The sequence below is a fragment of the Notamacropus eugenii genome, chromosome 6 (genome assembly GCF_028372415.1).
Source record: "Notamacropus eugenii isolate mMacEug1 chromosome 6, mMacEug1.pri_v2, whole genome shotgun sequence".
Lineage (NCBI taxonomy): Eukaryota > Metazoa > Chordata > Mammalia > Diprotodontia > Macropodidae > Notamacropus > Notamacropus eugenii.
In genome coordinates this window covers 324,689,751-324,712,952 of record NC_092877.1, presented here as the reverse complement: position 1 = coordinate 324,712,952, position 23,202 = coordinate 324,689,751, and the positions used below count along the sequence as shown (strand labels likewise).

General features: G+C 36.5%; 1 protein-coding gene across 1 annotated transcript in view; it reads right to left on the bottom strand.

The window, feature by feature from the left end:
• NYAP2 (neuronal tyrosine-phosphorylated phosphoinositide-3-kinase adaptor 2) overlaps positions 1–23,202 on the bottom strand; it is a 156,883-nt gene that overhangs the window by 23,967 nt on the left and 109,714 nt on the right. The window contains exon 5 of the mRNA XM_072621522.1: positions 22,355–22,458. Coding sequence (XP_072477623.1) covers positions 22,355–22,458 — 104 coding nt within the window. The remainder of the gene's footprint in view (positions 1–22,354; positions 22,459–23,202) is intronic.

The following is a 23,202-nucleotide window of genomic DNA, read 5'->3' as shown; positions in this document are numbered from 1 at the left end:
TAGAATAAAAGTTGAATCATAATCTCTCAAATAGCTTTTTGTTTTCTCTTCTAAGAGGGAAGAATGCACTCAGTGAAAAATAGGGCTCTTAGAGTGATCCATTCTAAGGTGTAGGCATCTTTTTATGGTTACATGTGGTCCATGAAGATCGTGGGATCATAGATTTAAAAATAGAAGACGTTAAAACTCATCTAGTCCCAATCTTTGTTGGGCCACCTCTTTGTCCAGATGAGGAAACAGAGTCCCCCCCTCCCCCCAAAAAAGTAAAAGGGCATAAAGCTAGTAAATGTCAGTGCTACTTAGTATAGACTTAGGTCCATGCAGGAGACAGCTTCTACTTGTTCTCTAGAGTTGATTATGAACATTTATATCTCAAAAATTAGCAAACAGTACAAAAGTCAGAGATAGATATACAGTTTTTTGATGGTCTAGATAGTGCTAGGGAAAATGTTAATAAAGTACATTAAACTTAAAGATGAGTCATCTGTACTTTTTTTGGTTTTGCTTTTTTGTTTTCCTGAAGAGCCCATTATTACCAACATCCCATTGATTAGAATCTAGGTCCCCCTTGACTCCAAATCCAGAACACATTCCACTGTACTATGGCATTCCCCTAACTCTTCCCATTATCATCATCATCTTCTTCTTCTTCTTCTTCTCCTCCTCCTTTCTTCTCCTTCTCTTTCTTCTTCTTCATTAGGACTCATTATTTTACTTGGTAAAATCACTCCATATGAGAATACTCTTTATCAATGCAGAAGGCTCCCGATTTATAGTCTCAAAGAGTTAGCTTGCGTAATAAGGGATTGAAGGACTTGTCTTTGGTATGTGTCAGGCAACACTTGAAACTAGATCTTCATAATTCCACATCTGCGTCTCTAGCCATGCTACCTCACCAACCACCTACGTAAAAAGAATGATAGTCTTCTACCATAATGTGAATATAAATTCACAATTTTAATGGGATCCATACTTGAAATTCGATCATTACAATATTCCTTAAGTGATGCATGCATCACTGGAAAAATAAGGCATAATTCTTGTGAAACACTGACCTTTTATTTCTGTAATATAATATTTAGTTGATTTTAATGGGAATCAAAAACAATCATTTGAAATTTACAGCTCCTTTATCTCCCCCTAGTGGAGATGAAAATCTACTTCTATTATTTATCTGTTTTGGTTGATCACTAAATTATCTATTAAAATTCTGTGCGTGTGTGCTTAATGATAGAAAGAATTCACAAAAGCCTTTAAATTGATGAATTTCTTACTCCAGATTCTAATTATCATGCTTGTTTACCAAGTAGCCAAGAACTCATTACTCACAATTTGTTGAACCATTTAGTGCTGAAGGCAGTGGTTTGAAAATCAATAAGGGGGCCCACTAAATCATAAAAATCCCACATTAACTTAGAAAATTAGTATTACCGTTATCTATGTACTTTAATAATGTTTTTTATTTCACTAAGTATGTCGCAAATACATTTTAATTTGGTTAGGCCACATGCTGGATAACTGAAGTGTTTGAAGCTTTTGGTGTGGTAGATAGAGTTCCAGACACAGAGATGAGAGACCTGAGGTTGAATCCTGCTTCAGATACTAATCTGGGCAAATCAGTGACCCTCATCCAACCAGTTTCCTCATCTATAAAATGAGAATAATAATAACATTTATATAATAGGTTTGGCACAAGAATCAAGTGTGATGATATGGATAAAGTGCTATATAAATTTGACCATTATTATTCATCGACTCCTCTGATGGCATGGTCTTCTTTGGTAATGAAGGATGGACACAACAACAATAGCAACAAGAAACCTTTAAGGCTAATACTTCCAGTATTATTAGGCTTATACTTCAGACAAGGGAAAAGTCTCAGGGAGGTAAAGCTTTTCAAATCTAACTTAGGTCACTTCTCCCTCCTCCAATCACCCCTCCCCACTCCAATTCCCTCCCCAAGTCAACATGCATTTGACTTTGTTTTGAGTGAGGGAGGTCTGTGCAGGTCACCAGCCTCATTTCTCCTCCAGAGCCATCTGAATCCAGTGACCAGATATTCATCAAGATGACTGGAGATGACCCAGAATGAGGCAAATGGGGTTAAGTGACTTGCCCAAGGTCACACAGGTAGTGAGTGTCAAAGGTGAGATTTGAACTCACCTCCTGACTCCTGCACTGGTGCTCTATCCACTGGACCAACTAGTTGCCCCAAGTCAAATGAATAGGAAAGTGTTCATGCTACTAAACCCTACTTGAACTATCTGAGGATAAAGGGCTAGAGGTATTGGAATTAGGAGGTAGGGTGGCACATACCATATAGGATGGCTGACTGCTAGAAGGGAGAAAGAATACCCTGCCAAAAAACAGCTCTCTTATACACTTCATTAAATAGGAAATCATTTGGATTAATAATAGCATAGGAAAGAGAATAGTGCCCGGGGCACAGAATTTGGAAATAGAGGTCACTTTTCCTCCTTATTCTCTGTTTCCTCATCAACAAAATGAGTGACTGGTCTAGATGACCTCTAAGGTCCCTTCTAATTCTAAATCTGTAATACTATGAAACTGACCCAGAACGACAATTCCACTACTTACTATTAATGTGATCTTGGGCAAATCTCTCCCTCAAGCTAAGGTCTCAGAGCCTTAGTTTCCTCATCTGTAAAATGGGGGTGAAGTGACCAGTGCAGTTTGGACTAGAATAAACTCAATGCTTTCTAAAGTCTCTAAGTTGTAAATTCTCTGATACCCTCTTTGGAGCTGCCAATATTGCCTGAGGAAGGTTTAGTTAGATGTCTCAGAGACATCACCTTTGATTAGAGAGACCAGTTTGGAATTAAGCAGGATTTGGCAGATGGGAGGCAGTTGGTGGGAGAAAGAGGACTTTGGACCAAAGAGTCTGGTAAATAATCTCGGAAAGGAAGAACTTTTCATACTTACAGCCTTTTCTGTTCGTTCAGCCTATTGGCAGTTGCTATAGCTGATATGATGTTATAGGTTGCCAAAGCTTGCATTTTTGTTTTAAAGACTGACAATTTTCTTTTTAAAGTCTTCCTAAGTCGTTTGCCCTAGTCCAGCATAGTCTAATCATGTACAGATCACTTAGAATTTTCCCACAAGGTCTTTGATCCTCTGTCCTCAGGGAGGAAAAATGAAGTAAAGAATAAAGAGAATTCAGGATTATACAATGGGAATAATAGTGGGCATAGAGTGACTTGATCTGTGTTTGCTTCTGCCACATCTCAAAGACTATTACCTCCTCCACAAAATGAGAACTTCATTAGATGACTTCTAAGCCTTCTTCTATTTCTAAATACTACGATCTCAGTGTGAAAATGTCATGGCAGATTGACAATAATCTATAACCTATGAGAGGAATTCTTAAACTTTTTTTGCATCATGAATGCTTTGATGGAGATTATGGACCACTTCACAGAATAATGATTTTCTTTGAAATTCACAATTAGATGGGATGCTAAATTTTAGTTAAAAATTAATGAAGATTAAGATGTGAATGTTTCTCATCCAAGTTCATGGACCCCATGAAATCTAGGTCAGTGGATCCCTGGTAAGTACTCTGGAGTCCTATTATCTTAAAGACTTAATTGGGCTAAATTGAAGTTAATAAGAAGGGAGGTAACAGCCCTGGTTATGAATTTTTTCTGTCAGAAGTAGTATTATACTTAGTTCTTCCAGACTGCAAAGCCAGCTCTCTATCATCTGTGTCCTTGAACATTTGCAAGAAATCTGATGCGTGGGGGAGCATGGAGAAAAAGATGCCACCATTTTTGGTTGTCTTAGCTATGTAGGAAACACAAGAAATTATTCCCAGAGGTGGCTGGCAGTTGTAGGAGCATAGCCAGAAAGAGTGCTGTTAGCCATGTCCACAAAGACTTCTTCAGAGTCAAGGTGAATAAGACCTTGGATACCAGTGGCTTCATCCATCAATTTTCAAATTTTCTGGCCTATTAAATGAGTCTTGTTGTTTTATTTGCTTTGTTTGGTATTATTTCTTTTGTTTTCATTTTTTTGCTTCATCTTTTTGAATTTTTCTTCAAGTATATGTTTCCAAAGTTTCTGTGGAAGTGCTTTTCAACATTTGTGAGCAAAAGTTTAAAGATGATACAAGACATTTAGCTTTTTCCCCTCTTTCATGGTTTTCCCTTTCTAGTGTCCAATCTTGCATTGAAATCTACTTTCAAAAAAAATTTGCTGTCACTCATTTTTATATTAATTGGACTCTATTGTAAAATTCAGATATTAAGGCAAGAGGAAACCTGAGAAACCACTTGACCGTTGAGGAAATTGGAGGCAGGGGAGGTAAAATTCTTTGCCAAACTCAATCTATAAGTTCATGCCAAGATTCGAATTAGATTGACTCTTTTGCTTCAGATTAAGAAGTCAGAAACCAAGGTTACTCCTGATTGTAGACCTAAAACCAGAAAGATCATTAGAAACCATCTACCCTAACCAACTCATTTTACAGATAAGGAAAAGGAGGCTCAAGGAGATTCAGCGACTTGCTGAAAAGTCTCACAGGTACCAAATATCAGTCAGGATTGAAACCAAGGTTATCTCACTCCAGAATCAAAGTTTTCCCCATGTTCTTCTTCTAGGAGAATTAATCTTCTTAATTCTACAGCTTCCCTCTCTTGATTATTTCCAATTCATCCTGTATATACCTTGTGTGGAAATATATTTGTCTATATTTGTTTATGGCTATATTTATTTCTTATTGTTCCTATTTATTTATTTATTGTCTCTCTTATTAGACCATGAGCTCCCTGACCTCAGGGCTGGTACTTTGACTTTTCTTTGTATCCCCAGCACTTACCACATTATCAGGTACAAAGTCGGTGCTTAATAAATGTTTACTGACTGAATAATTAAGAGGATTAATTTTTCACCTTGGCAGACTTTCCCTAGGAGAAGAATAATTTCAGGCATCAGTGATAAAAGGAAGGATATATCATTGAGGAAGTGGGACCACCAGAATACTCCTTTCTAGAGTAGGTGAAGTCAAACTGAACCATTCTGCCTAGAGTCAAATCTAACCATTCCTGTTTATTCTTAACCTAATCACTTAGAACAAACGACAAACGCTTCTAAATCCTCTCTCTTTGGCTAAATTCAAGCTATTACGTGGAACCATAAAAAATGTTCCATTCTACATCAACAATAGATTTATATGGGATAATAGTTCATTCTACTCCCTGTCTCCCTTACTTCATGGATCCCAAGTATTTTCTAAATATCTATAGTGGTTGTTTTCTTGCAAACAATTTTACCAAGAAAATCACTGAAGACAGAGGTACTCGGTTAAAATCAGCAAACCTAGGTTCAAAATCTGGGTCTGCTATTTGGTGTCTTTGTGACCTTGGATAAATTGCTTCATCTCTCAAGACCTCATCTTCCTCATCTACAAAATATAATGGTTCATCTCTAAGGTTTGTCACAACTTACAGGAGTCTTTACCTCAGAATTGCTTCATGGTAGTCTGTCTTTCTCATCTTCCTAGCTAGAAGTTTACTTTTCTAAAGGTTAAGAGTTATGTGACCTATTTCTTTTGTATGATCCTTTCCCCACTCCCAACTCTAGCACCAAGCACAGGGAAGGTAATAAGTAATAGAATAGATTTATGGGGCACCTTCAATCAATCAATCGATCAATTAGTAATCATATTAATTACCTATTATGTTCTGGGCACTGTGCTAAGCACTGCGGATACAAAAAGAGGCAAAAGATAGTCTCTGCCCTCAAGGAGCTTACAATCGAATGGGGAAGGCAACATGGAAGCAAATACACACAATGCAATCGATATACAGGATATAGAGGAAAAATATAACAGAGAAAAGACATTGAAATTAAGAGGGCTTGTGTGAGGCTTCCTGTAGAAGGTAGAGTTTTAACTGAGACTTAAAAAGAAACCAAGAAAATCAATAGAGCAGAAGAGGAAGAACATTCCAGAAATAGGACAGGATCCCTGTAACTACCTTCACCAGTTTTCATAAAGATTTCTTGCTAAACTGACTTTTATTTGTTCCTCACTGTCTCTCTTAGTGTTTTTCATAATAAACTGCACTCTTCTCTTGTAGCTCTCCTCCTACCCATCTATTCAGTCTTCTTTGATGACGTCCGACTGCCTTTAAGATTAAATGCAATCCACTCAGCTAAGCATTTAAGAGCCCTACAATCTGGCTTCCACCTACCTTTCCAGACTGATTATCTTATTTTCCTTCCTGTATTTTATGTTCCAGCCATACTTGCCTACTAGTTTCTCTATGAGTTTGACAAGTAATCTCCCATCCCTACTTTTTAAGACTTTTTTTGCTCATCATTCTCTTTAGCACACTATGACTCAGCCAAACTGTTCCCTGCTCAGGGTCTTTCTTCTCCCACTTTTCTTTTCCTCTCTACCTCTTGGAATCCTTAACTCCCTTTAAAGCTTTAGAAGTATCTTCTTTATAAAGTTGTTTTTCCCCTTGATTTCCCCAGAAGCTAGAGTCTCCCATGCTGTTAATTACCTTGAATTTACTTTTGCATGAATTTTTATTTTCTTATATGAGCATAGAGTATTTTTCCCTGATTTACAATATAAACTCCTTGAGGGCAAAACAATTTCATTGCTGCCTTTGAAATACTAGTCCCTAATATAATGCCTGGCACACAGTAGGTGTTTAAGACTGGTTATGTACCTCTTCCTCATTCTGCCTCTGGAATATCTAGGGTTTTTTTTTTTTTTTCAGAGCTCATATCATGGATCACTTTTTACAAATACAGACAAAATTTTCCCGAAAATTTCACTCCTCCAGGTTTCAGGACCCACTTTTTCTAGAACTCATTTTCTGTGTACTTATCTCTATGTGTGGTGTATCTCCCATCCTACATATATAGGTTTTTCCTTTCTCTCATCAGGATTTCTCCCTGAGAGATATAAGTTCCTGAGATGTAAGTTGGCCTCACTAAATAGTTGATGCTAAATTTGCTTACTTCACACTGAATTTAGGGTCTTTAGGGAATTATTTTCATTAAAAAAAAAAAAAAACAATTGAGTGGGTAATATTTACCACTATTTATCATTTATTCTAGAAAATATATGCTTTGGAGTAGCAGTATCTAAACAAATAAATAAAAAAAATATGACTTTTTAGTATGGGAATTGGAGAGTGATATGTATCACTTCAAAACACAGTGTTTGATATTTAGGGATAGGGCACTTGACTCTATCCCATGATCCCCCAAAAGGTAAAGTTTTGGACAGACTTGCAACCTTGACAATCTTCAGTATTAGACAATTTCCTGGTAAAAATACAATAGAAATGTATATAGGCCCATACCTTTGGGATGAGAAAGGAACTCAGAGGCTCTTTAAACCAACTCCTTTATATTATAGAAGACACTGAGGACCAGGGACTTACTCAAGGTCAGAGGGGAGGTTTGTACTGATTTCAGAACTAGAGGACTTTCCAGAATGCTGCACTGTATTTCACAGGTAGATTTTTTTCATTGCAGTTTATCACTAGTAAATCCTGCTTTACGTTCTACTCACTTATTCATGTCCTTTTTGATATTATTTGTTAACTCTTTTCCCCCAAACTACCCCCTAAATCAAGAAGAGCTGGAACTCAAAGGTTCTCAGAGTCATGTATTTTTATTCAGAAGAGACATAGTCAAAAGGTTTCTTAGCTGGTTTTTTTGGTGCCATGAACCCTTTTTGTCTCAAAATTGGACAATTAAAGTCAATATGATTACAAAAGAAATAAGACATGAAATGATCAAAATATATATTTTAGTATTCATAGAACCAGGGCAAACTTCTGAGTTTAGGAAAAGAAGACTAAGAGAAATTAAGTGATGTTCCCTTGGTCACACAGCTAGTAAACATCAAAGCCAGGATTTGAACCCATATCTTCCTGATTCCAGGTTATTAAATCAACCATTACATCACTGTGCCCATTCTAGAAAAGGTGTGCCTAGAGAAAGCAAACTTAAAAAAAGAAGGGCAGCTTTATTTATTAGGCTAATACTTTCCATTAGCCTAAGATAAAATTTCATTTATCTCCAGAATGAGGAAAAGTAGTTTATTGGGATAGGTACAGGACTGGGGTGAGGAACCTTTTGTCTTAAAAGCCACACGTGGCCCTCTAGGGCCTCGAGTGTGGTAATCTTCCAGACCACAGGTTTCCTATCTCTGGTATAGGATATGAAAGAGTTGAAGTAGATGACCTAAAGAGATACAATATTCCAACTCGGAAATTACATGATTCTCTGATATGAGAATAAGTACAAATAAACTATGCATTTCACACAGCTCTTGGCTTACATGTTCACAATATGCCTTCATTATTTTCCTTGAAAAAGATGAAAATTCTCAGATTACACATGCCCCTGATTCAGTCAGTATGGTAAGATAGCTATTCCAATATGTGTATGTGTATGTACACATATATTCCCATTTATACATATATGCTTTTAAATGTACATACACATACCTCTCTCTCTCTCTCTCTCTCTCTCTCTCTCTCTCTCTCTCTCTCTCTATATATATATATATATATATATATATATATATATATATATATATATATATATATATATATATATATATATATATATATATATATACACATATACATATGTGTATATATGCCAGGCCTAGAGGCCTGTGTGGGCTACCCGAGTCTTCTTACCTCACCTCCGAGGTCTTCGGTTGGCCAAAACCGGATGCTCATATGAGAGAAAGGACGTTTCAGAGTCGAACAAGGGTTGAGCTTTATTTCAGGGTCTCGGTTACAAGTGCAGGGGGGTCTTCCTTAGGAAGAAGAGGGGGAGATTTCCTAAGGAGGCTAAGATCTTAAGGGATTGGAAGTAGAAGTACAAGTGGGGAGAGAGGGGGAAGGGAGAGAGGAAAGAAGAAAAGCAGAGCCTACTGTCCTCTTGGCTCCTCACGTGCTAAGAGAGCTTTCAGGCTTCCTCAATCCTACCTAACCTTTAGCCGCATAGTTTGCATCTGAATACCATGCTGTTAGGTAACTAGGTGTGCCCAGATCTGGGACAATCTCGAGGGCGGGGAGATCTCTCTCCCATCACGTTTCTCATGGGAAGAGGCGGAATTACTCGAGATAGCTCGGTTCACCTCGATCCCCTGCCGTTTCCTGGGAGGGTCTCGTGAGAGCTCTAAGATTTAGAAGCTCCCACCTTTACCCGCCCGAGACTGTCCACACGGAATTGAGCTTCCAATCCCAACATATATATATATAGACACACACACATGCATATAAACATATATGTATGTACATGTACAAATAGAAATATGTGGTTATTTTTCTTTGGGATAATTTCTACTTATATTTCAGATAAACGAAAATTCACTCTTTAAAATATTAAGGATAATGAAGGAAATCTAAATATTTTGTACTTGTGTGTATACATAGATGGATATAGTATATATAAAATATAGCCAAAATCCTTTAGTATATTTATTTTCTGATTTATAGAACAGGAATACTTAACTACTCCTTGGGCAAAGAAAACAAATACAGGTAGCAGCATCATATATTCCTCAATAATGACTTACTGAAAAGCAAACTGGTATGGTGGAAAGAGGCCCAGTCCTTCAATAAAAATGATTGGAGGCCAAAACCTTCTTCTGCACCATGTTGGTTTTGTGATCATAAGCAGTAGCCCAGGCAAATCTCTGAGATCATCAGTTATGAACCACTTATAGAGTGGTTGAGAGAGCATCCATATTGGAAAGTCTTCACATGGTCAGAGTCACAGATTTAGAATAAAATATTCATATGATGTCAGTCACTGTTTTTTTTGGGGGGTTTCTGCTATTGTTCTGTTTTGTTCCCAGTAGAATTAGTAACCAGATTGAAGACAGACAGAAGTAGTAGTGAAGGCATAAGGAGTACATAAGGAGGCAGGTGCAGGGATGCAGGGGAAGTGATAATGAGAGAAGTTTTCTTAGAGAAACATCATACTTTATAAAGGAATTCTGTTATAGTCCCATTAATATATTTTACCTTCACTCCAACACTATTTTCTTCTTTTCTTGAAATAAAAAAGATTGCAAACTCTGTTCATACAGCTAGGTGGAGCTATTTGTCCACCAACATTCTGAAATACATTTATGGTGTTAAACTTGGTTAGACTTTCAGATCTTAACAGGTTGGAGATTTTCCATTGCTCTCTTGCATTTTTTTATGTAATTTGACTGCCTCCTTTCCACTTCCCCAAATGTAATTGCATTTAAGCTAGGGGACAAATTGAGTCACACAAAGGTCACACTTTAAAATGCATTAGTGTGCCCAGGACTGACTTTATGCAAACATTGTTTTCTATATCCTTGGCTCCATCTTCTTTTGGTGACCTTCTTTCAATCAAAACCCACCATACTATGACCTAATTTCCCAAGGACCTATTGTATATATTAGATTTAATTACTGTTCCAGGTCTTTCTAAGCTCTAATAGCTCATAATTTCTTGTAGGTAATCTGATCAACTAATTTGAATAAAGTGTTAATGATCAATAATGACTTGTTTTGCTATGCCTCCTAGATAACACCTTTGTTTGAAGGAGTGAGGAGTATCCAAAAGGGAAGTTGTATAAAAAGATGCTTTAGGGTAGGAATGACTAACTTACCACTTCTTCCAAGTGTTGTCTCTGCCTACCTGGAAATGTGAGTAATTCAGTAAAGTTTCCCTAAGTGTCAGTTACTGAGACAAAGAAAAAAACAGCAAAATACAGGACACTGACTCATATATCTCACATTCCTCAAGCAAATATTTCCTACTTTTAAAGGAAGGAAAACCCAGTTCAGGGAACAGTGCACTCATTCTCTGAAATTTTGTTTTACCTGCCCATCATGAAAAGAAACTTTGAAATAGAAGCCAAATAAAGTGCATCTTCATTTAAAGAGGAGATAATTCGAATGTTGAACACCAACCAATTCAACATGGGGTGTAAAAGGGAAAATAGAATTTTTCTTTTCTTTTCTTTCTGTGCTTCTAAGATAGTAAAGTTAGGCCAGGCTGTGTCCCATAAGGCTGCTTTCCTACCAGAAGGTAACTACTTAACTCTGCCTAATCAGGGTAGATACTAGATTTTGTTTCCCTTCCCTAATTTCTATCAATACTCAGTTCAAATGCCACCCCCTGATCAGGCCATTCTGATTCATCCATCTAATGCCTCACCCCTAACTATCTTGTGGTTACTTTGTATTTTATTGTTTTGTGTGTGTGTGTATGTATATATACGTATACACACGTATATACATATGTATATGTGTGTGTATATATATAAATATATATGCATGTGTGTATATGTGTGTGTGTGTGTGTATGTATGTGTATACATACACATCTTCTCTTTCTTGGTAGAATGTAAGTTATTTGAAGCCAAGGGCTGTTTTATATTTTGTCTTTTTCCCTAGGTCAATGCTTAATAAATCTTATGGATGAATTGATGGACTCAGCCACCTTGTTATTTTGTAGTCAGCCCACCCTTTTCCTTGACCCCAGTTCTGTGAATGATATGCTCTATAATAAAAATGACATGTCACGTTTTTATAGTACTTTTGAGTATCCAAAGTTCTTTCTTCATAACAGTCTTGTGATATAAGTAGAGGAAGGAATTAAGCAGATGGTTTATTGTATAACAGGTACTGTGTTATGCACTTTATAAATATTATCTCATTTGAACATTACAATAACTCTGAGGTCCTGTCTTTTGTGATTCCCATTTTACATTTGGGGAACTGAGGCAAGAAGGCTTAAGTGGTTTGTCCAAGGTTGCACAGCTAGTAAGTCTCTGAGGCCAGATCTGAACTCATCTTCCTGACTTAAGGCCCAATACTCTATCTTACCTGCCTCTATAGCAGTATAGACATGATTGTCTTATTTTTATAGTAGAGAAAATTGAGGTTTAAAGAAGGAAAAGGAGATCCTTATGGCTACATAATTAGTAAAGGTTAAAGGTCAGGTCCTTGGATTCAAAGCTCAGCATCCTTTCTACTACATGCAGATATCTGGTTTCCTGGAGAGTTTTCTCAGCTAGTCTCCAGATCCTGCCTCAGGTCAAGTACACACTACATGCTAAAATGAGTTTTAAGATGGGATGAGTTTTAACCTCCAGCCACATTCTGTCCATTCTAAGGATTATATGGATTGTAACAAAAAACAAAAACAAACAAACAAAAAACAAGCAGGAAGTTGGAAGACCCAGAATTCAGAATAACGAGTAAGTGGCTCTGCATGGATCTTAGAGATATGACTACAGCAGACAGTCCTAGCTTCAGCAATCACACCTAGGAATTTTTATAACTGGGTCAATCACTATGAGTAATCAGCAAGACAAATTTAACTGAATTTGAAGACAAAGAAACTTAGAATTTTTGAACACTAACCCTAGTAAGCATTAAGGGTGTGGTTCTCAATGTAATCAAAAAAGGCCCAAGCATGTCAATTATTTTAACCATTTGATCAAATCATAAAATAAATATGTGTAAGCCCTTAACCAATTTGATATTATATGAATTGGGTCATTGGAAGAAAGACATATGATGACACACATGAAGCATCTTGTGATTGGCTGAGAAAATTAGGGACACTTCTTGGTCTATGTTAGTCTAGTGGTGAACTTATTCAAGGAGAAAACCTCAAAGACTGGTGCTGGAAGATTTCTATTCTGGTTCAAATTTCAATTAGAACCAAGCTCCTGAGAGGCAATCAGTCTTGGGGAAATGAATGAGGTAGGGTAGTGTCTTTCTATTTGTCTTTTTCTCTCTCCTTCACCTCAACCCCTGAATTGAGCATTAACTAGGTTATCTGAAAAACTGGACCCAGAAGATTGAAATGGAGATGTCAACTGATGAAGGTGGTAAGGTAGAAGGTTTTCATTAGAAAGAAGTATAGGCAATGGAATTTACAAAGGTAGGAACCTATATAAGAAACCTTATACTTGAGGGCAATTCATAATTCACAAAGGGGCAAAGGGTTTCTAGTCACCAGGAGTTCGGGAGTTGTGAGGTACCATTTGGCATACAACATTATCTTTGTTCTCTGGGCCCATTCTCCGCATGGACCTTACATGTAGTTCTGAGGTAGTGTGTCCTAAAAGTTTTCTTTGTAATTACTGTTCTTGCTGTACTATCTCAATACATATCCTTGTTGTTTGGAATTGTTTGGAAGATTATCAGTGACTCTTGAGAATCATTATTGTAAATCCCTTTATGGTTTCCTATAGAACTAAGAGGCAACTGCCCTCTGGGGACCTGCCCAGCCAGTGTTAGGAGATGTTGAGAAAGTAGCCTATAATGGATGCCAATCCATGGAGGGGGAGATTCTAGATTCTAGAACACTCTAAGGTCACTCATGAGTTGGCAGCTGTTTGGGAAAGAGTTAAGGGGGACCAGTTGACACCAGAGGTAGGGAGCTCCAGTGGAATATGGGATAGTATTTAAAGGAAGTATCATGAACTGATAGACTCTAGTTTAAATACTTATTCTTGTTAACCAGATGTTTTTACCATGAAAATCAGTGATAGAATTTCTCTGTGAAGATTTCCTATAGTGCCCTATCTCTGCACATAAAAGCCCCCTGAGATCTAAAAGAAAACGTGATATTAAGGGTATGGAAGACATATACTCAGATGGAGAAAACCCTTATAAGCCCACTGGAGGAAATGTGGTCCAGCTCATGGATGAACAGAGCAGCAACAGGTCTATCTTTCATTAAACACTCCCTTGGCTTTTCCTGGGAACTCATTAAGGTGTGTTTGTGAAAGAATGAAAAAAAGAATACCATCTTTTTGCTTTTCTTAATAATGGTAAAGCTTCCCTGAAAACAGTAAGTCATGTGACTACTCTGCGTCCTAAGAGGAAAAATATCTAACCAGATAAACAAGCAAAATACTATATAAAAGAAAACACACAGCCATTGTTGTTTAAACATATTGATATGTTACTGAATAAAATAAAAATGTTTTGTCTTAACGTGTCAGTTTCCTGGAAATCCTTGGAGTCCATTGTGAGAAAAAAAATCCAAGTTTGGACGTGAACTCAGAGAATAAATAATAGAAAGAAAACGATCCTCCAAACCATGAGATATAAATTACTGGATATGAGAGCTATTTAAGTGAAATGAATTTTTTTTCTCTTAGCATTCATTTGTTACTACATTTTAAATAATTATGTTAGCATTGGAATTAATTAAATATCATTTTATAGCCCCTGACATTCTTCATAGAAATGCAAATTTCACAGGATTAAGCACAATCTCATCAATTATTAAATATCACTGTTAACAAGAAAGGGAATTTCATTGTGACATATGCAATAACCTTTAACGTAAGTAAGCACATGAAAGAGCGGCACGGTATAGAGGACAGAGGGCTGGCCTCATAACCAAGAAGTACTGGGTTCAAGTCCTGTTTCTGAAACTACTAACTTGGTGACATAAAAGCTGATTACATTTTCCACCCCGTGTAATCTGTAAGACTATAAGGTGTAGAAAAAACACCACTCTTCAGTGGCAGGGAACTCTCCATATCAGGAGGTTCACTATGAAATCACAGGTCCAGACCAAAAACTAACTAAAGAACCTATTCACTTCCTTAACTTAGTTTACCTAACTAAAGGACTTACAATGTGGCACAATTCATACGAAAGCTACCACTCTCATGTGTATCGCATGTACAGTTCCTACTTTGAATCACTTACAACTAGTAGACATACTTGCTTAAATTTGTTCTCTGTCAATGACATTGTATCCTGTTTATGGATTCATAATGTTACAACGTGATGGAGAAATAGGCTCCTGAATACAAGGAAGGATCCACTGCACAAGAACAGATTTTCTAAACCATATGGACCTTGTGGACTCATCTAGCACTTAGCACAGTGCCTGTAATGTAGAAATCTCCAATGGAAAATGACTACATTATTTCTTTGGGCCCTTAGTCTCCGGTTATTTCTTTGTATATTCAGCACTTTGGCTTGAAATGTAAATTAAAAGAAGTATCACAACAGTGTATTTATCCAAGGACCAGGATAGGCTTCCCTTCTTCCCCATCATTATTGGCACCTTTGAAAATGACTTCTTTCTTCTGCCCCCTCCAGTCTCACCAGACTTTTATGGAAGATACTTTCTGAATTTCTTAAATCCTCTATAGAGGCATATGGAGGTTCAGAGGCCACCTAGATCTCAGGAAGAGAAGCAGAGAACATTTCTGCAATAAATTCTAAGATGAATCATTGGAAAATAAAATCCATATATAAGGAACGGACTCAATAAATTCATTCTATTGCTGAGAATTAAAGATGAGAGAAGAACATGAAGTGCTAAGATTCACCTTGTTGAAGGGTTCAAAAATATTGATTGGATGAATGTTGTATTCAATTAAATCACCTTTTTACTCTGCCTCTTTGTCAAAATAAAACAAAACTATTCTTGAATTGACTTGTATATTTCCCAACCCCACAGAGTCACCCTCTTCATTCCTATATCCTTTAGCTACTCTCCTAGCCCAAACAAAGTATTAATAAAATAATATTTAGAGCTGAGATGGACCTTATCCTAGACCTTGCTAGAACTACTAAATGCAAATATCATTTAGTGCTTTCTTTTTCCCATACAGGAACAAAAATAAGACAAAAATGCATAGTGCCTGGAACAAAGTGAGCACTTAAGAAATGCTTATTAACTTAAAAGAAAAAAAACTTGCCAGCCTCTGAAATTTACCAGCTAGTGAGCACCACGTGAGTAAGGACTGTCTTTTACCTTTCTTTGTATCTCTGGTGCTTAGTACCATGCCTGGTACATAGTAGGCACTTCATAAAAGTTTATTGACTGAAACACATGGGCTAGAGAAGAAGGGGGAGTTGGATCCTCTACACACCTATCCAATAACAGGCAAAATTCTATTACATTCAATTGGTTATTGATTCCTTTTGTGAAAACTACTCTGAAGAGCTTCCATGGTTAAGGTATTATTTTATATACACATACATACAGATACACACAGATATACCTCTCCCCACAACTTTAACATTAAAATATCCATGAAGAAAGAGAAAGGAAACAATAAAGTGATATTTAATTCAAAGCACCTTTTATTATGAGATCAAATGAGATAATTATAAAGTGCTTAGCATGGTATCTGGCACATAGTGAAAGCTATATAATGGTTAGCTAATATTATCTGTCTTTAGGTCTACTGCATGGATGGAAATAGATCAAAGTGGGCAAGAGAACTTTTGTGGATATGATTGTCCTAGATTTGTCTATATTAGAGTAGAGAGAGTATAGATTTACAGCTGTATGGGACCTCACAATCCAACTAGTCTTGATCCTCTCATTTTACAGATAAGGAAACTGAGACTTTGGGGGTTAAATGACTTGCCACAGATCACATAGGTATTAAGTATCAGACATGAGATTTAATGCAAGTCCTAGAACTCAGACATGCCTCTGAATCTGTGATTCTGTGATCCTTCAACAAAATTAGACCCTTTGCCTTTGGCTCTAGGTCAATTATGAATGGGATATGGATAGGACCTGCTGCCCATCATACTTATGAACATGCAGAAACACTTTAATAACCACTTGTAATATGCTGACACCTACAAATCATGGGTTGGAGGAGAAATTCTTAAAGAATTCATCTATTCAATAAGCGATTATTAAGCACCTACAGAATGCTGACACTATACCGATCACTGGTTAATCTAAAATTTCTAGTTTCCAAAGCTATTAAAGGTAAAAGATCCAAGATGTTTAGGATATGTTTGTATTTTTTCACTGATAGTTTCCTCATTTCTCTCTGCCTGCCTTTTAGAGCTGAGTTGTTTAAAAATCCTTAAAAGCTCTTTCCCTTATGGCTTACTTTGTTTAATTTTTAGTAATTAAGTCTCACAGCTGGGTATAGCCAGCAGTAACTTTTGAGATGCAGGTGATAAAGCCAGTCTTTCTGTTTCCCTTCCTTATCTACAAAAGCAAATATGTAACCAGTATAAATGGCCAGCTCCAATCTACCTTTCCAGCCACATCTCCTTCTTTTCCCTTTTATGAATCCTACAAAGAATCATAAAAATCTCAGAATTTCAGAGCTAGAAAGGATCTCTGTGGTTAGCTAGCATGATTCATACCTGAGCAAGAATTATGTCTGTATCATAACTGACAAATAGTCACATAGCCATTGCTTAAGATTTTTACTGAAAGGCAATCCATGACCTCCTATAGAATCCCATTTCACTTTTTAGAACTCTAATTGCTAGGAATGTTTTTCTTACATTAAGCCTAAATTTGCTTCCTTTAAGTTCTGCCTGCTTCCCCTAGTTCTCTCTAGGGTCAAGCAGAACTAGTTAAATTTTTCTTCATGTGACAGGACTTCCATAGCTCCATGTCAGGAAAGCATTGCCTTTTCACTTTTACCTTTGCTCTTCCCTGGTTCCCTTTTAAGACCTGGCTCAAATCCTACCTTCTAAAACAGGCTTTTCCTAGTCTAGCAGTGGGGCATCTCTGGCCTTGAGGCTACATGTGGCCCTCTAGGTTCTCAAGTGAAGCCCTTTGACTCTGTCCAAACTTCACAGAATTTGAGATTTGTCAAAGGGTTGCACTTGAGGACCTAGAGGATAACATGTGACCTTGAGGCCACAGGTTCCCCACCCCTATACCTAGTCCCTCCCTTATTCCTTTCACTTAGTCCTTCTGAAATGGCCTATTTGCACTGTATATATCTTCTATGTACCAGTTATTACCATGTTCTCTTCCCCATTAGAATATAAGCTCCTCAAAATCAGGGACCTTTATTATCACTTTTATTTTTTGTTTACCTAATTCTTAGGATAGTTCCTGGTACACAAATAAGCCCTTATTAAATGTTTAAGCTCTTGAAGACAAAAAGAAGGACAAATATTGTAGTATCATGACAAATGGTTTTTGTTTCAATATTTTCAAGAAAACATGGCCTGTCACACAGGCCAAAGTTACAAGTGTTTTCTCTTGAGACTTAGTCCATGTTTCTGTTGGAGTATCATGAGAAGAGTTAGATAATTTCTTGGACGTCTCCTAAGATTAAAATCCCATGATGCTAAGTAGTGATTTGTATCTTGTCAACTAAAATGAATTAACAAATATAAAGCATTTTGCAAACCTTATGGAATGATATAAAAGATATTATTATTATGGAACCCTGGTAGAATATAAGCTTTAGGGTACAAGGGTTTTTATTTTATAATTTGTTTTTATATCATCAGTGCCTTCTATTTATCAGTTTCTGTATTAAATACTTTGGATTGGACAAGACTCTACTTAAAAACATCCTTTTCCTTGTTCCCAACAGAGATTAGTTCAAATGGTGGATTTCTCAAGAACACCTTGCCAAGAAAAACTGGTTCAGTGGCTCACAAGAGTCTACCCTTGTCTTAGCCAACTGTTTTGTTCTTCTGAATGAGAATGGTCCTGTTATAGAACCCTACCAGCTGGTATCCACTAGCCTAACTCTGTCATATAAAGAATGAAACCATCAATATCTCCAGTGGAAATAGGGGGTAGGAGAGGTTACTGAGCAAATGAGTCTGATCTCAGCTGTGAATTTGGGGATTCTTTCTGTGAAATGTCACTATCATTGTAACTCAGCTTTTATTTCCTTTTGCCCTGAGTTTTTAGCCTTAAGGAAAAAATAAAATAAAAGACTTGAACTCTAAGTTTCTTACACTAACATCCATATAGATTTCCTTTTGCAGCTAACAAAATTGCTGCTTAATTATTGGTACAAAAATTTTACCCAATCTTCAAGCATTCATAAAATAACAAATGATACAATATATGATGGTACAAACAAGTGAGGTATATATCTAGGGATACCAGTTTTCTGGAATTCTCTTCAACCTTATATGTGACTAAATTTAGAGAAAATAATGACTCCTTGCCTGCCTTGGTTGTTCAGTGTCTTAGTACGGTTTCTTTCTTTGTGTTGGGAAAAATTTTCTATGCTGATGAGAGCATCCTTTATTCACCAAATGTTCTCCAATGAGCTGACAAAGTTCTGTGGCTCCTGTGTTTGCTATACTACAGCCCCTACGTATGCTCCAAAGCCATGCAAACAGAACCATTATCTCTCTCTTTCTGGATTTATAACTTAATAGCTATACTTGATAAACAACATTCATCTTTTATCCTGATTCCTGGGTACCCTGGAAGCTTGAACTTCATCATAGGAACCCTATTCAAGAGTTCGAAACAAGTTACAAATATAGCATATGGGTGACTATAACAAGCAAACCAAAAACAAGAAGTCTGAAGAGAAAAGAATTCATCTCATAGAGGAAGAGTATCCTTAAAGAAAACTAGAGTAGATCATCACAGGATCATAGATTTTAAAATGGAAAGAAACTTAGAAATCATATAATCTGACTTTCTGTTTACATAAGAAAGAACTGAAAGCTAAAGAGATTATAAAGAATATGTCCAATGTGATACATCTAGTATGATACAATCCAGGAACCCCAAATCCAGTGTTCTTTTCATTATGCCACATTTTCACCAAAACTATGACTATTTATTAAGGCCACTTGAATCAGTAGTAGCAATAGAGTGACATCCAGTAGAAAGATTTTTGTTAGGGTAAAATATTAGAAGACATGAGTAGTAAACTTGGCTGTATACTCAGCCAAGATGTTTTACTAGGAACTTTATGACCCACTGGTTTGTAAATGAAGATGTTCAGGTCCCAAAATGATTGATATCAAACAACTACTGAAACTATCATGATCTGGTGAAAAAAGGATACAATTACTGGTGGTCCTACCTTAACTACATGTCATGCTTGAATCATGTGACTAGCAGTCTTAGATATCTCAAGGAGAATGCTTATAACTAGCAACTTATAGGAGAAAGGAATGAATATTTCTTGGTCCCATAATCATATCTCAGACTTTAAAATACGGTAGCAGTATGAGAATACCTATTGCTATTACTTCAACTCTAGATCATAGAAAGATGAGTGAACCATTTAGGCCAAAGACACTGCAGTCCAAAGACCCCAAAGAGGTTCATAGATAATTTTCAGGGTATCTGTAAATTTAAGTGGAAAAATTAATTTTTATTTTAATGTTGCTGGTTTCCTTAGAAAACCAATACAATTTATTCTACATATTTAAAACATTCAAACTGACCAAGGGATCCATGTCACAAGAAAAAGCTAAGAACGCCAGATCCAGCTCATGTCAATTCTGATCTCTACATCACTGTAAAATATACCTATGGTATATGCATCATGTTAAAGCTTCCTACTAATTTCCTTAGAGATCAAATTGTATTATTCTTCTTGAAGATACAAGGAAGATTCTACATGGTTTTGCAAATACTGAATGATGCTGCCACAATGATCATTATCTTTATTGCAATGGCTACCTTTTTAAGGTTTTCTCCACTTTCCTTGAACATACACAGGGGGTATTGGAGGTGGGGTAAATGAAAAGAATACAGAGAATTCCTTCAGTGATTAAAGGACAATTCACAAGCAAAAAATAAATAGCATAATATACATTAATTCCATTCATAATAATCATCCAATCTTTCACCGCAATTTTCTTCTTTCAAATCCTTTCTTGTTTATTTGATCATTTGGTAAATGCAGCTTTGTCTTACCCTCATAGTATTAGTCAAGCAGGTTGCACTACCCAGAAGCATCACTCTCCCCACAACTGCTTGATTTCAATTCTAAAGGCCTTTTCAATTCATTTCTTAGCTAGAGACTAGATCTTCAAAAGAGCAGTCAAGGTGCCTTTGTCGGAAAGAAGCCAGACTTATGTCTTGTTTGCAGAGTGCCTTTCTTATTCATAAATCAAAGCATGAGCACATTAGGTCACTACAAAACACTAAGAAACACTGCAGCCTCCCATTAGAAGGAAGTACAATTATTCTGCTACTTCACATTTTTCAAATGGCCTGACATTTTGAATAATTGATAAGTGCATAATTTCTTAAGGAGAAGTATATTTTCAGTAATGGTCATTCCTTATAGAGCAGATGTCCTCTGTACTCTGTGGATTTATTTCATAAGGTGCCATTTTAGAAATCTCTCTTTCCAGATGAAATGAATTTCATGAATATTAACATGAATTGACCAATGGGGGGGTTCCATAAAGGCATAAGAGCATGTCAAAATCACTGTTAATCTCACGAACAAAAGTAAATAGATGTCTATTTTCTATTGGTAAGGTTTTGTTTTTATTGTTGGGAGGTGGGAGGGATGGGGGATAAGGGAATACAGAAGTGAGTTTTCAGTGGTATGTAGAACTTGTGTATGTTAAAATTCCCTCCACTAATATTGATTGACACCTTTGTCTATTGAACATGTAGTAGAGATGATATTTAGAGAGAATCATGGTAGAACTTACTAATCTTTTGTTGAATTGTTCTGGAAAACTAGGAAAATTCCAAAATATAACATGTCCTCAAGTAAATAGTATGTTAACATTGCATATTACACAGAATTACATGGTACTTGAACCTATCTCTTTCTTAATTTCTTGTCTTGTCACTTCAAGTGTTAATGTTTTATAGTCTCATCGACCATTCAGGAACACTTAAAAGTTTCTTCCTGAAATTATTATTGACCTAGTTATTGTGAAAAGACATTTTGCTTAACCTTCAATTCTAATTCTACAAATTTTTGATGAACGATTAGAATTATACTCTCCAGTTATTCATTTTTTCTATATAGTCTAGGTTAGAAGAGAGGCTAGCTGCCATGTTTAATCAAAATAAGCTCATATATGAACATTTATAAGGACAACAATGTTTCACAGTGTCTTACAGTCATGCTCCAAGGTAAAGGAAATATGACACTGGCAAAGATGTTACAGTACAATAAGACCAGAGTTCAAATGTATGTACAAGTTTGGGTGACAACATTGATGTGTTTTCAAACAAGACATTTAACAGAAACCTACATAAAATAAAATAGTTAAATTTATCAAACGTTGATAAATTTTTTAAAGACAGTATAAAAGTACATAAGACATGGAAAAAGACTAAAACTACCAAGCTAATACATATAGTACAAATTTACTACATTTATATTACAGAATGATGGAAAATTCAGACAAAAAGAAACAGCAAAGAAAGTTCCACCAGGAGCAAAGAGCAGACTTTCCTTGCTGAGTGATGGGACACACAAGTGCACAGCCCATCTCATCCACGCATATGCACACATAGAAAAGTAAAAGCAAATGTCAAGAGTCTACAGGTAACAAATGACAAGACAGATAGACGTGAGAAGCATTTGGCATGTTGCGTGCGTCACATGAAGTCATTCACGATTGGCTAACGATGATGGTACCTGGCTCTGTTGCAGATCACTGGCTTGCCTGAGAGGAGTAACTGACGGAGGAGGCACACCTGATGTAGATGCAGATCGACCTAATCTGCAGCTTACTTTAGGCTCTGTGAAGGAGGAAGAAGACAGTTAGCATCACTGACCTCAATTCAGGCTTGAGAGAAGTAAGGTAATGAACCTCTCACACAGAGTAATGTCAAATTGATTTTTCCAAGGAACCATTTCTTAAGAATATCTTCCATGCAGTTATGATGAGTAACTGCTTTCAAGTTTGCTCTCATTGTACTTTGCCACTAAACATTATAATATATGAGCTATTATCAGAGCTGTTATTAATGGCAATTGATTAAATCCTTAGTGACCATTGATTGTGAACAGGGCTTCATGCTTAGCTCAGCAGTTTGGGGATGAGGAGAAACATTTGCAAACCACTACATTGTCCATGTTTCTCCTTCTTTCTAAATTTATCTTAAAAGCAAAGAATCATATATCCTTTGTACTAATATTTCATTACGGTAAAGCAACTTATTCTATGAATGGTATTTTATTTTTTAACACTGATAATCTTAAATCATACCACCACTATCTTGGTGGTTACTAGCCAATTGATGACTTGCTACTACTTTATTTGCCTAGCCAAAATGAGAGAATCATAGAAATTGCAGTGATGAGATTTGAAAACATGTCATGGTAATGGAAAGAGCTGCTTTGGAGTCAGAGGACCCAACCTCTTATGATTACAATTCATTTCAACTGAGGTAAATCAGTTAATCTCCTAGTGCCTCAGGTTTCCATTTTGATGTTAAATTAAATAGTCTCTGACGTCCCTTTCTTATAATCTTTCCATTAGT